General features: G+C 45.5%; 1 protein-coding gene across 1 annotated transcript in view; it reads right to left on the bottom strand.

Moving 5' to 3' along the window:
- The window catches only part of ATP8B4 (ATPase phospholipid transporting 8B4 (putative)), a 381,682-nt gene that overhangs the window by 93,119 nt on the left and 273,036 nt on the right, over positions 1-15,527 (bottom strand). The window contains 2 exon segments of the mRNA XM_040342626.1: positions 3,455-3,498; positions 5,331-5,539. Coding sequence (XP_040198560.1) covers positions 3,455-3,498; positions 5,331-5,539 — 253 coding nt within the window.

Below are 15,527 nucleotides of genomic sequence, written 5' to 3'. Positions count from 1 at the left end.
ATGTATTGCATACACTTTAAAAAGCTTATTTGGACATACTCCTCATGTGTTCCCTTGCTTGTGCACTCCTTGACCCAGAGTCAGCCAGCAGTGAGCAAATGTCCACCCAAATTCCTGATCAGCAGTCGGCTAAGACCCTGTTCACATCTAGTGATTTGGGATTGTAGGCAGAATCGCTGCGATTCCAAATTGCACTGCAATGCTGGAAAAATGCAACACGTGTGTTCACGTGCCATTAATTTTCAATGGCACCTAAAACGAAGTGCGGTCTTGCCACGATTGTCGTGGGATAAATTGTGCTAAAATCGCAGCAATATTGCATCAAGCAAAGTTTGTCGCCCAAGAACGAGCAGGAGCTTTTTTTGGGTGACAAGCTTTACGCAATGCGAGTGATGACTGACAGTCACTGCTATCTGCTCAGAGCAATTAGGGATCACATGATCGATTAGTTCTTGGGCTTAGAGGGGGAAGAGCTTGCAGCATTGGACAAATGCTGCAGCATGCATTTAAAGTGATAAAAGGTTCCTTTTTTATTTATTTAAAATAACAAGCATGTTATACTTACCTCCACTGTGCAGCTCGTTTTGCACAGAGTGGCCCTGAACATCCTCTTCTGGGGTCCCTCAGCGGCTCCTCCCCGCATTAGATAATCTCCTTGGAGAAACGCTCTCCCAAGGGGGTTACCTTGCGGGCGTGCTCTTGAGTCATACACTCAGCCCTGCGTCATTGGATTTGATTGACAGCAGCGGGAGCCAATGGCTGCGCTGCTATCAATTTATCCAATCAAAGCCGGGACTCCGTGGAGAGGAGGACAGAGGGGACATGTCAAGGAGACGAACGGGCTCAGGTAAACTGGGGGCTGGGGGGCCGGTGATTGCCAGGTGTTTTTTCACCTTAATGCATTAAGGTGAAAAAACACAAACCTTTACAACCCCTTCAAGTATATATGTTTGCTTTTTTTTCAATCCCACATTTCTCCTTTACTTTATACGATTAATCTGGTGCTAGCATCTTTAACTCTTCGAGTGATAAGCTACTTTTGTTCCATGTTGCATTCTTCCTGGCTTATACCTATTGCATTCTCCCTCATATTAAAAAAATAGCTGAAATTGGATAGGATTTAGGTGGTCTAAGGCCGCGTTGACACGATCAGTCCATCCGACGAGAACGGTCCGAAGGACCGTTTTCATCGGTTAACCGATGAAGCTGACTGATGGTCTGATGTGCCTACACACCATCAGTTTAAAAACCGATCGTGTCAGAATGCGGACACATAAACCACGTACGATTGCACTATAAAGGTGAAGTTCAAATCCAATGGCGCCACCCTTGGGGCTGCTTTAGCTGATTTTGTGTTAGTAAAAGACGATTCGCGTCTGTTACAGCGTGATGAATGTGCTATCTCCAAAACGAACGCTAGTTTTACAAGAACGAGTGCTCCCGTCCCCTCATTTAGTCTGAGCATGCGTGGATTTTGAACCGATGGTCGTGCGTACTAACGTCCGGTTTTGACCTATCGGTTAGGCGTCCATCGGTTCAATTTTAAAGCAAGTTCTCTTTTTTTGGACCGAAGGACAACTGACCGATGGGGCCCACACACGGTCAGTTTGGACCGATGAAACTGAACTTCAGTCCGTTTTTATCGGTTTTGTCCGATCGTGTGTACAAGGCCTAACACTTCAAGTAGCTATCAGAATCTCATCAGTTATGGCTGAATTGATCCATGGCTGAATTGGCTGAATTGATCATTAATCCATTTCTAGCAACATAGGAGTGATTGCAGTGTGCCAGAATGTAAACTAGGCTGTGCATGTGCAGCTCAGTGTATATTCTACAGGGGATAGCGAACAGGCAACGAAGTGTATTTTTACGGCTTTAGTTCCACTTTAAGTTTTCTGTTAATAACTCTATATACTTAAAGGTAGTTATAAGCATATAAGATGGGAATATTTCTTCAAATACATAACACCAATCCACAAGTGCTGCCTGTTCTAAATCTTTTTTTTTGGCCAGGAATTCATCCTAAATATTACTTTTGAGTGGGTAAAGATATTACAAATGGCCAACATGGCCCATCCGTTTTTAGGGTGGAACATGTAACACTTTCACAATGCTGCAGCCGCTGGCCACTACCCCCCCTCCCCATCCCTGTGCTAGTTCCCTGTACTAGTCGTCAATTTTTTAAATCAGCACAACCATGCGGGGCTCCACCCACATGGCTGTGTCATTCATACACACAGCTTTGTGTGTGAATGAACTACAAGTCCTGACATCCTTTGCGGCTTGTAATTCTCATTTTTTTCTTTCTTTCAGTGTATCTGCTTGCCCATGCGCAATGTACGGGCACATGGATACACTGACAGAGCTGCAGGAGACTTGCATGGCGCCAGAAATCTGCTGATCGCTGGTGCAATGCTTTACAGGCTCAAAATAAATAAATGCAATTTTTTTTACCTGCAAAAAAATTTGCATTTTAACGCGTGGATCTTGGAAAACGCCTATAAGGTTCTTTACAGGTGGTACTACACACCGGTGAGATTGGCTCGCTTTAATCCAAATTATTCTCCACTCTGTTTTAGGGGGTGCTCCCAGGAGGGCTCCATGGCACACATATGGTGGTCATGCCCGCGGGCGTGCAGACTGTGGATTAGGGTAGCACTCCTTGGTAAGCCTATTGTGGAATTATTGCCTCCAGAGGCAACTAGCCCAGCATCTCTTTACTGCAACGAGGTTGACAATCGGGAGAGCATGGAAAACCCCCGCACTTAGCTTTGAGGCAGTCAAAAACCGCCTGAATGACGTTATGGTTAATGAGAAACTGACGGCATTCCTTTCTGATATGCATGACAAATTCCTTAGGGTTTGGCAGCCTTGGATTACATACCACCACCCTTCTCGGTTTGACACTGCATTACTGTCAATATAGGACTCCTCTTGCGCGCACCCCTAGGACCTCACAGCCCCTTCCTCTGTCGTTCCCTCTTCGCCTTCTACCCCTCTTCTCGCTCTGCTCCATTCTTCTTCTTTTTCCATTCTCCCATAGTCTCTATTCTCTTGGCAGTAAATCCTCTCTACTCTTTCTAGAGGATGCTAACCTTTAGGTTCTTCTATTGTGTATTATATATTGTTCTACAGGTTTACAGATAGTCGGGCATAGCCGGGGTTCTAGACCGTATGGTTCTAAGGACTCGTTTATTTTTTTATCTTATATTTGAGTATAGCATAAGAGCTCGGCTCCTGCTTCCTTTATGTTGGTTAGGGCTTGCAGGCCCGGATTTGCTTTGTATGATGTATACTATATTACCCTATCGTAAACCTGTACTGTTGGTTTTTATGACAATAAACTTTTTGTAAAAGAAAAAAATGTGCATTTATTTTTTTTAAATAAAACTTATCCTTTAAGTTGTACATGTTACAGACACCAATACTGCAAAAAAACTGCACAAGTTGTTACCTCTGTAATTTCCATTTTTCGACCCAGTTCATCCCGTACCTGACCTACAGAACAAATAAAATAAATACAATTATTTATTAAATAAAGAAGTCAAGAAAAGGACATATAAAACATTATACAGTAGTTTCTGTATATTGTACACTATTATCCCGTGACGCCGGAAAACATAAATCTGTTTTCTGTTATTATTATCCCATGCATTGGGAAATTTTGTATTCCAGCTGTACTGTCTACGTATATCCATTAATAAAATGATTAGCATACACTGCACAGTGTATTATGTGCTGAAGCTTGTCGGCTGATTAAAGTTTTGTCTGTGAAGACCTCATTGGAATGCTGCTTTTCTTTTGGATTATACCGCATACTGCACAGTGTTGAATTATAACAAATCATGTGCTTACATGACCTACACAATTACATTATTCTTCCCAAAATGTAAAAATTACATACAAAGGATTTCATAAAAATATCTTCTAGATGTATGAGTAGTGCAGTGAAGATGGCAAGATGGCAGCAGACCTAAAGGATGGAGAGCTTGTCACTCTTTTGATGAACTGTCAAGTTCTTGCTCATACATAGTGAGCAGTTTCAGTGCATGTGCCCACTGTGCTGTCTGGAAGACCTGTGTAAATTTTAGGAAATTAATGGATAATGATAAAAAATCCTTTGGCAGGTGAAACAGTTCCCATACATGAATATCAATAATGAAGTTAGTCGTTTGACTGGAGTTCTCATTTATTGATTTAGATCTGAATTTAAGGAGTCTAAATAATAAAAAAAAAGGTTCACAAAAGTCCCCTCTTTGTATTTGCATCAAGACTTTCTTTTTTATCTATAGATTTGCAGACATGTTTTCTACTGCCTTCCACCAAAACACTTGGTCTACACGTATGAATTTTTTTAGTCGGTTTTGCATAAATGCACTGCGGTCTATTTAGCGTGGCTTCTTATGGATCTAGCTCACACCTGTGTGTTTTGAGCATTTTTTGGAAAAGGTCAGGGATTTTTTTCCCCCACAGCAGATTGCGTTTTGCGTGTAATAGATTTCAATGGACCCGTACCCAAAAATGCAAATGTTGCTTTTTTAATGCTTTTTGCAGGATTTTTTTGGCTAATGGAAAAATATAACAGTTCTGTTCATGTAGTGTGACTTTGCACTCTCTGGCACTCAAGTAGCTTAAAGTAGTGCTGAAACCTTTGTGTGTCCAAAGTCTTATGTTAGGGTTAAGGGCTAGTGTAAGGGGCTAGATTTATGGGTTAAGGGGTAGGGTTAGGCTTAAGGGCTATGGTTACGCTAACACTAACATTTAGACATTGCTGGTAAGAGAAGGGGCTCAGGGTTCATATTAGGGGTTGCTGGGGGGCCTGCTACACACAAAAGGTTTTTTATCCTAATGTATAGAATGCATTAAGATTAAAAACAACTTTTGCCTTTACAACTCCTTTAAATTACACTCAGCTCTCCTCCTATGCTGTGTAGTATGTGGAATCAGATCCCCACCACTTGCTTGCCTTTGATCTGTGTGTTTTAGAAGGCTGTAGAAAAAAGAAGGCTGCAGATAAACAGGTATAACTTACATGGGAGGATTTGTTTCATCTTTGAGTATCACCTGAGGCTTGTCACTTTAGTGCAGGGATATGCAATTAGCGGACCTCCAGCTGTTGCAGAACTACGATTCCCATGAGGCATAGCAAGACTCTGACAGCCTCAAGCATGACACCCAGAGTCAGAGGCATGATGGGACTTGTAGTTTTGCAACAGCTGGAGGTCCGCTAATTGCATATCCCTGCTTTAGTGGGTATATGTAAGGGTTTAGAATCACTTAAAATAAATGCAATACACAAAAGAAAAAGTTATAAATCATATTTCACTTACCATATAATCTTCCATTGATTGAACATTTATTAAATGTCATTATATTCTGAGTAAGAGTCCCTGTTTTGTCAGAAAATATATACTCTATCTGCCCTAATTCCTCATTTAAAGTAGTGGTCCGGGCTTCGGCTGGAGTGCCTCTTTTAGAGTAATACATTTTACGGTCCCAGTTGATAAAGTAACTATGTCCCAGGCGAATAACTTCAACACTTCGAAAAAGAAAAAGAAAAATCAAACAATATACATGAATGCAAATATTTAAAAAGTAAAAAAAATTACCTAAAAATCAGAACAATAAAATGTTTGTTCACTTGCATTAGACTAAAATCCAGATTCGTAATGGAGGTGTGATGCATAGATAACTGGTATAAAAAGCATGCCTTCAGTATAAAAAGAATTTGGTAAAGCGTGATGGAGTGTTAATTACAGAAGGAAAATAAAAACATGGATAAGAGTTTTCTTCCCGCATGGTATTTCATGATGCAGATCTTGTCAACTCCCCTATTTCCATACACTGTTCCTCTTTTCTATACGCTAGGCAAGGAAGATGCCTTAAGGTGAGATAAGAAGACCAGGGGGAGCCAGTAAGTGTAGTGTAGCCTTAAAATGGTGGTAAAGGCAGGAGATTTTTTCCCTTAATGCATTCTCTGCATTAAGGTAAACAACCTGTCATGTTCAGCTCACCCCCAGCCCCCCTAAATACTTACCTGATCTTGATCTTGGATCCAGCAGCTCTCTCCATTCTCACTCTCCTCAAAGGACATGGAGGCAGCAGCTGCAACCACTGACTCCTGTGAGAAGGGAGCGGGGCCAAGCCACGCTGTGTGTATCCATGTACAAACATAGCCTGGTTTTGGAATGAGTCCACACATCTGCCCTCATAGCAAGTGCTTGTTATGGGGGCAGACACAGAAGAGGAGGAGCCCCCCCCCCAAAAAAAAGGATCAGGGCTCCTCTGCGCACAACCATTGCACAGAGCAGGTAAGTATAACATGTTTGTTATTTTTAAAAATAAACCTTGCCTGTAAAAACACTTTATTTACTTTACTTACTTTAATTGCAAACGCTTTAACTTTTATTGCATAGAAGGTAAAACACCTTATGTGTGCAGAAGCCCCCAACCCCCCCAGGACTCCAAATACTTATGTGAGCCCCCAATTGATCCAACGATGTCCACTAGAGCCTTGCCTATCTGGGGACTCACACTCCTGATTGACTTTTGGCAGCAGCGAGAACCATTGTCATTGCGGGTGCCATTGTCAATCACAGCCTGTAAGTCAATCAAGAGATAGAGGGGGCAGGCCCGAAACACAGCTGTGTGTGTGTGAATGGATAAACATAGCTGCAGTTCAGTAGTGCGCCTGCTTGGGTACACCCTAGTGTGTGCTTGTGGGTAAAGTCATCTGCAGAACTGAAAGTTGTCAGAGAAGTATGCACAGACGTCACCTCCCTATAATATTCTGCATTCAGACAGACATGAACAACACAGTGAGGCGATTCCAGCTGTTCTGCAGTGTTGTCCAGCTAACACTTCAAGCTTCTTGAGAGGAGTAGAGAGCAGAATGATAGTTTGATTTACTTAGGGTGCTTGTTTATGCAATCACAGCAGGCAGTTTAAACAGCTACTACATTTCAGCTGGGTGGCTGATGATTTTTCTAGGGGTCCACTTTAAATATTGGCTATGTGTTGAAGTATTAATATTACACAGGGTTTATATAGCGCCAACAGTTAGTGCAGTGCTTTACAACGTGGGGGCAAACAGTACAGTTACAATACAATTCAATACAGGAGGGATGAGAGAGCCCTGTTCGTTAGAACTTACAGTCTAGAAGGGAGGGTCAAGTGGAACAAAACGTAACAGCTGTAGGGGATGATCAGATGGAGAAAATGAAAATAAAGTTGTTAGGTTGGTATTTTGAGACTAGGTCAGTGATGTAGCTGGGGGTAGAGTTGTGGATGGCTTTGCAAGTAGTTTGTTGGGTGAGCGAAAGCCAGTGGAGGGAGTGACAGAGGAGTAGCAGACACAGAGCGATTGGTAAGGTGGATAAGTCTGGCAGCAGCATTCATGATGGATTGAAGGGGGGAGGGAGACAATGTAGAGGTAAGCCAATGAGGCGGGAGTTGCAGTATTTAAGGCGAGAGATGACCAGGGAATGAATTAAGAGCTTGTTGTGTCATTGGTTAGAAAGGGGCATATTTTGGAGATGTTGGGGAGGTTGAGGTGGCAAGATTTGGACATTAATTAGACGTAGGGGCTTAAATGAGAGTTCAGTGTCCCGGATAACACCCAGGACGTTGGCATGCAGGGATGGGCTTATAGCTGTGGCATCGATTTTGACCGAAAGATAAGGGGAAGAAGTATGTGGGAGAGAAAAATTTGATTTTTGTACTCACCGTAAAATCCTTTTCTCTGAGTTCATGGACGGACACATCTTGACAGTAAGGTATTAGCCTTCTATTAGGAGAGGACTAAGCAGAAAACTTGTTAAAGTGTTAAATACACATCAAAACTGTACAGTACCGCCTAGGGGGCGGTCCCTCTAGGTACAACCCCTCTCCCTGCATGCAGCAGCTTAGTTCGTCAAAAAGCAGTACAAACATAGAAAAGGAGGGGTGGGTGCTGTGTCTGTCCATGAACTCGGAGAAAAGGATTTTACGGTGAGTACAAAATTCCTATTTTCTCTTCCATTCATGGACAGAAACAGCAGCAATCTTGACAGTAGGGACGTCCTCAAACAGTGTCAAAAACGAGGGGTGTGAACAGCATAAAAACAACTTCACCCCAAACAACCAGAGCTCCTCAACGGGGAGTTGCAACGTTTAAACAGCCGCCTGCAAAACCTGGCGGCCGAAGCAAGCATCCGAAGATGCACTCACATCAACCTTGTAAAATTTTGTGAAGGTGTGAACGGACGACCAGGTCGCCGCCTTACACACCTGAGAAACAGAGGCTTGATGTCGGAAAGTCCAAGAGGCACCTATTGCCATGGTTGAATGTGCCGTGACAGGAAAGGGAGGCGCCCGTCCTTTAAGGGCATAGGCCTGAATCACAACCTGTCTGATCCACCTAGAGATGGTGACCTTTCTTAGGACCAACCACCAAAACAAACAGTGAGTTCGACCTCCGAAACTGAGCCACAGCAGAAAGGTACACTTGCAGAGCTCAGACAACGTCCAGAGAATGCAACGCAGCCTCTTTGGGATGCGACGGACAAGGACACAAAGACGGGAGTACAATGTCATCATTGAGGTGAAAGGCCGAAACGACTTTAGGAAGAAATGAAGGCTGCGAACGCAGCACCACCTTATCCTTGTGGAGGATCAAATAGGGCCGGATGTATTAGCCACCAAAAAGGCCAACTTCTGAGAGAGAGTCAGTAAGGGAATCTCTCTAATGTTCTCAAATGGTTTCTGAAGTATCGACAGGACCAAATTCAAGTCCCACGGAGGTAGTGGAGGACGCACCGGAGGGGCCACATGTCGAACCCCCTGCACAAACATACTCACCAGGGAGTGAGCTGCCAAGGGTCGTTGAAAGAAGACAACCAAGGCTGAAATCTGCCCCTTAATTGTACTTGAGGCAAGTTTTTGGTCCACCCCTCGCTGTAGAAACAACAGGATGCTGGAAACCAAATATGCACGCGGACGCCACTTCATCTCCTCACACATAGAGGTGTAGGCCTTCCACGTACAATGGTAAATCTTCCGAGAGGACGACTTCTGCACCCTCAGCATGGTAGATATCACTGAATCCGACAGGCCACGGTCCCTTAGTACCTGGTTTTCAACAGCCATACCGTTAAAGCCAGCGACTGTAAAGCTGGATGAAGTATGGGACCTTGTGACAGAAGGTCCTCTTGTATCAGCAGACACCAAGGAACATCTGCTACCAGACGCACTAGGTCGGCGTACCAGGGACGTTGAGGCCAATCTGGAGCGATTAGGATCACCAGAATCCCCTCGGCCTCTACTCTGCGAAGCAGATGGGAAAGACGCTTTAGAGGGGAAAGGTATAAATTAGCCGATACTGACCCCACCAACGCGTCTGCTGTGTCCGCCCGTGGGTCTTTTGACCTGGCCACAAATCTCGATACCTTGCAAATGAGTCGCGAGGCCAGGAGGTCTTTGTCTGGTGTGCCCCATCTCAGGAACAGGAGTTGAAACACCTCTGGGTGTAGTGACCATTCCCCTTGGTCCAGCGTCTGGCGACTTAGGTGGTCCGCTTGCCAGTTTTCTACGCCCGTAATGTATACGGCCGAAAGAGCCGGCACGCTCCGTTCTGCCCAACTTAAGATGTAAGCGACCCCCGACGCTGCAGCCAAGCTTTTTGTTCCTCCCTGATGGTTGAAATACGCCACAGCCGTGGCGTTGTCTGACTGGATCCTGACTGGGTGCCCTTGTAGCCTCTGAGACCACATAGAGGCACAGCCTGATCGCCCGGATCCAGGACATTGTTCGGCAGGGGGGATTCTTCCTGATTCCAGCGACCCTGGGCCGACTGAACCCCCCAGACTCCCCTTCAACCAGTAAGGCTGGCGTTCGTCGTGATCACCGTCCAGTGAAAGGGAGGGAACGAATTCCCGGACCGAAGAGGGGAAAGTCAGCCACCAAACCAGGGAGGCCCTAACACGGTTGCTCACCCGGATTTGCAATCCAGTGACGATGGGCATTTGTCCCAACTTGACAAAATTTCCCTCTGCATCACTAGAGTGTGGAATTGAGCATAAGGTACCGCCTCAAAGGAGGCTACCATGAGAACCAGGACTCGCATGCAAAAGTGGAGCGAGGACCATCTCTGGGATGCCAGCAGCTGCACCGCAGCCCGCAGAGTCTGCACATGGCAGCTGGACAGCAACCCCAGGAGAGCGGACCCCATAGCATAGCATAGCCCCCCGCTAGCGGATGGAGCCCCCCCCCCCAGGCGAACCCCCGGTCAGACGCAGCCAGCCTAGCTCCCAGAGCATAGGGAGGAGGGAAGAAAGGGTGTAAACCCCTTAATCGACCTCCCCAGGAATGCCCAGCCATGCCATCCTGCCGGAGCAGAGGGCTGCTACTTACTCGTCCTGCGTGGACTCACTGGGAGCATTCCTGACACACCCATCGCCCGGGCGGTTATGGTGTGGCTGTCGGCCCTGGCACACCGTGACACGGACATATAGCCTGGTCATATGTGTGCCCCGGAGCATGTAGCTCACCGCCCACCCCTAGAGCAACAGGGCATGTCGTGGCCAACCCAGCGCTTAGCTAAAGGCCTGCACACACTCGATGGCCGAAACTGGGGGGACTACAAGGATCTGATGTCCAGCCTGTCACCCAGTCGGCAGTTGATAGTAAATCTCAGGAACAAAAAGTAGAAAAAAGAAGAAACATCTCCAAGACCAATGGGCCCACAGGGAGCCAGGTCCTTCTCCTATGCTAGGCAGAGAAAAACTGAGCTGCTGCATGCATGGAGAGGGGTTGTACCTAGAGGGACCGCCCCTGGGCCGTACTGTACAGTTTTGATGTGTGTTTAACACTTCAACATGTTTTCTGCCTAGTCCTCTCCTAATAGAAGGTGAATACCCTACTGTCAAGATTGCTGCTGTGTCCGTCCATGAACAGAAGAGAAAATGGTTTTGGATAGATTAAGTTTGAGGAAGTGGTGTGACATCCAGACTGATATATCGGATAGTAAATTAGTGATATATGAGGAGACAGAAGGGTAGAGAAATAGATTTGAGTGTTGTCACCTTAGAGATGGTATTGGAAGCTATGGGAGGCTATCAGGTCCAAGAACAAAACCTTGGGGGACCCCAACAGAGAAAATAAGAAGAGGGGGTAGTAGAATTGTAAGTAACACTAGAGGTGCGTTTGGATAAGTAGGAAGAGACCAGCGAAGAGTACAGTCAAGGAGACCAAAGGAGTGGAGCTTTTTGAGGAGGAGGGGGTGGTCAACCATATCAAAGGCAGCAGAGAGGTCCAGGAGTAGGCGTACAGAATAGTGTCCATTGGTTTTGGCCGTTAGCAGATCATTTGTTAGTTTAAGGAGAGCAATTTCTGTGGAGTGTTGAGGGCGAAAATCCAGACTGAATGGGATCAAGAAGGCTATTATCAGCAAGGTGATCGCTCAGTCGGTTGTAGACCAGATGTTCAAGGAGTTTGTATAAAAAGGGGAGCATATCAGATAATGGGGGCAACATAAAATCCCATGAACACCAAGCTACCTAATGGAAAACACCAGTTCTTATATGATCAACTTGGCCCCTTTTGGTAAATGGATTTTTGGCTACAGAGGAACTTAAAGTGGTTCTAAAGGCTTCAGTTTTTTTTTTTACCTCAATGCGTGCTCTGCATTAAGGAAAAAAACCTTCTGTGCCACAGGATACCCCCTCAGCCACCCCCTCCCCCCTCCATACTTACCTGAGTCAAATCTTGATCCAGCACTGTGCCTTAGAGAAGCGTCTCACAGGACAGACTGATTGCAGCTAGAGCCATTGTTTCCTGCTGCTGTCAATCAAATCCTGCGACAAGATGGGGGCAGGGTTGAGCCACGCTGCCTGTATCTTTAGACACAGGCAGCACAGCTCAGGATTTAGCCTGCAAAAAGGCCCCCAATAAGAAGCAGTTTCCTAAAAGGGCACTCGCCGAAGAGGTGGAGCCAAGAGTGCTGGCGAGGGACCGCTGCTCCGTGCAAAATTACTGCAAGAAGTATTACATGTGTTTTTAATTTTCTCAAATTCAATCAGGGGCCGCATCAGTAGTATGGTTGCCCTCAAAGGGCCGGTTGTAAGAAAAAAATGCCTCTGTATTCAATTACTACTGGTTTTAATAATAATTTAAGTAATATCTAGTCTTGAAAACAGAAGCCTAGGAAGAACAGCAGAAAGCAGATATTCAACAGTCAAGAGTACGCTACGTACAGAGTGCATGGGTCACAATTGCGCTACGTACAGAGTACATGGGTCAGGATTGCGCTACATACACAGTGGAGGGGTCAGGATTGCGCCATGTACAGAGTACATGGGTCAGGATTGCGCTACGTACAAAGTGCAGGGGTCAGGATTGCGCTACGTACAGAGTGCAGGGGTCAGGATTGCGCTACGTACAGAGTGCAGGGGTCAGGATTGCGCTACGTACAGAGTGCAGGGGGTCAGGATTGCGCTACGTACAGAGTGCAGGGGTCAGGATTGCGCTACGTACAGAGTGCAGGGGTCAGGATTGCGCTACGTACAGAGTGCAGGGGTCAGGATTGCGCTACGTACAGAGTGCAGGGGTCAGGATTGCGCTACGTACAGAGTGCAGGGGTCAGGATTGCGCTACGTACAGAGTGCAGGGGTCAGGATTGCGCTACGTACAGAATGCAGGGGTCAGGATTGCACCCAACGTTTCCTCACATCACATGTACTCTCTCCTACTTTCCTACCTGGTCCAGCTCTGGTACCTCCCTGTATAGGCGGTTCCCTCCCTTTGTATTGGGCTATAGATGGTACCATCCCTCTGTGGGCGGATCTCTGTGTTTAGTAAAAGTACTTGGGTTTTGACATATGTTTTTTACCATCACATCAAAATAGCAGCACACTTCATCACAGTGCTTAAAAAGCCTCAAAACACAGCCCGCTGGAAGGGCAGAAAAAAACAGAGCTGAACAATCTCTGCCACTATGCTGGTCAGAGGTCAGCGTATTATGCAAAAAAGCCAGCGACGCTGGACTGACAGGGGAGGCGAGAGAGCGGAGGCAGGGAGGAGGCGGTGACAGAGCTGCGGTGGAGGCAGAGACAGGGCGGCGGTGGAGGCAGAGACAGGGCGGAGGTGGAGGCAGAGACAGCACGGCACGTAAGCTGGGACAAAGCTAAGGATAGGGGTGGAGACAGGGCGGAGGTGGCGACGGAGAGAGGCATTGACGGCTGAGGGGTGGAGACGGAGGCGTGGAGGAGGGAGATGTTCCTTCTCATGGTGACTGACTAGCCGCGCATGCGCTAAATGCCGCGCCGATTGCGGGACTGAGGGGGGATGTTTCTCTCGTTGCCTGGGATACCTCGGATAACAGGTTGCTGTGCGGGCCACATGACAAGGCCAGACGGGACGTATTCGGCCCGCGGGCCTTGTGTTTGCCACCCCTGTATTAGATCATACTACAGTATAAACATTATTAAACTTTTAACGTATTTTCTGTGCATTTTTTTGTATTATGGATTTGAAACTTTTCTATACAATGCAATGAATGTTAATTTTATTTGTCATCATGCATGGAAATTAAAGCTCATTATTAAAGATTAAAAAATGATCCTTTGCAGTGGGGCTGAGCCCACACTGCAAGGGTTAACAGTCTAGGGGCAGGCGGCACAAACTTGTGGTGGAATGTCCCTCAGTGTCCTTAAGGTCCAGAGCAGGATTACAGACTCTTTTCTGGTCTTGAGGACGTCAGCACCCCAGAACACTAGAGCACAAGAATGTAGAAGCTGCGAGGAACAGTATAACTGCAGGGAAGAGAAGAGAATCGGGTTATTATCCATTTTGCCAACCACCCCACATATGAGTACAGTGGCGGAGTGGCTCTCCTGCGCCGGATCATGTACCCAGCAGGTGATCCGGCAGGTTCGCATAGGGGGTGCATGACTTTTTCTATATTATGAGCTATATATTTACAGTATATAGCGCTACTCCTGTAGGAGCCGCTTGAGTATTTTTGGTTCCGTACTCTGCCTCTCAACCCCAAAGAACTGTTCCAGCCCCTCTGGCACACCTAGAAAAGTGTACTTGCAAACACAGTAAAACAGATACAAATGTAGTGAACAGGAAGTTTGTTTACTGGGACACTTTCTACAACCAAATAGTGATCTGGTAACACAACAGGCAAACTGTGATCTTTAATACTGTAAAACAAACCCAAATGCAGACTTCAAAATAGCATAGTTTAACAACTTAAATAGATTTAGAGTGGCCAAGGTAGTCACTGGAATCACTAAATTACTGATATTGAAAAAATAACAGAAAGGGTCCTCACAATAGAGATATCCAGGGTCTTCAGCTAGCCTGGCATTGGTGCAATTGGTGTCCTGTTGAGCAAAGGGGACTTAAAAGTATCCCGGTAAGGCAAAGTGGAATGTAGTATTTGTTCGTAAGTTGGAACAGTACCTTTTTTAAGTGCAACTCCAGCCAGGCGCTTCTGGTTGTGCAATGTGGGGTGTTCCGGGGGCTTCTGGGCATGCAGTTCTGTATGTGGGGCATGCAGTACTGCAGTGTGGGATGTGTCCCATTCAGCAAGATGGCTACTCAGTGGTTTCCGGGACCAGCATGGAGCGCAAGCTTCCGGCAGTGATTTCACGGAGCCTCCGTTCGTAAGTAGGAGTCGTTCGCAGCTTGGATGTTCGTAACTCGGGGACTGCCTGTAACAGCATTTATACCTCACCACAAATTCTTACAGGGGTGGCCTGCTGGACAGGGGAGCACTCAATGGGGTAGTGGTAAAAAGCACATTAATAACTTTTTTTTAAAAATTCCTTGTCTTAATAAAAGGTCCATCTCACACCCTGATTTGCATAACATAGAAACGTAAACTTATTTCTAAAGTTTTCAAAATAGAATTCTTGCCTGTCAGCATTACTCAAGTCTGCCAAATGTTAATTGTGTTTTGGAGATACTGATTGTGTAACATAATCCAGCCAATTAGCTGCAAAATCTGACTAAAACATAGCTGGATAACAGTAAGTAAAAGGCAAAAATAAGAGAACGATAGTGACTCGTCTTGGGAAAGTGCATGGAGGCTCCACTTTGAACAACGAGGTATTACAAAAGTTGTATAAGACAACTAACAAATTAAAAATAATAGCTCAAGAAGACTCTACACTGAAGACATTGCAATAAAGCACTCATAAATTTAGGTTGACATTGTATTGTTTGACATGAAAACATTTGACTTGGCATAGTAAAAATATATTTTATTCACAAAAGAGGTCTGTGTTCATAAGATGGTACAAATAATGTGCATTCTAAGAAATTAGGCTCTTGCTGGGGAAACTAATAGAATGATTGCAAAAAAATATGCACTTGTAGCTCTTATTCCTAATGTCTAAAACATGTTAACTCATTTAGCTGCAGCACCATAATTCCAAACCACTTTAATGGGGTTACATAATATATTTGTGTCATGTTCAGGGGTCAGGCTCAGAGATCAGTAGTTAAAGCGGTAGAGTGACATTTACCGACCAGCTGGATAA

Source organism: Rana temporaria, chromosome 3, assembly GCF_905171775.1.
Source record: "Rana temporaria chromosome 3, aRanTem1.1, whole genome shotgun sequence".
NCBI lineage: Eukaryota > Metazoa > Chordata > Amphibia > Anura > Ranidae > Rana > Rana temporaria.
The sequence above is the reverse complement of the archived record's forward strand: the minus strand, read 5'-3'. Positions and strand labels throughout refer to the sequence as shown.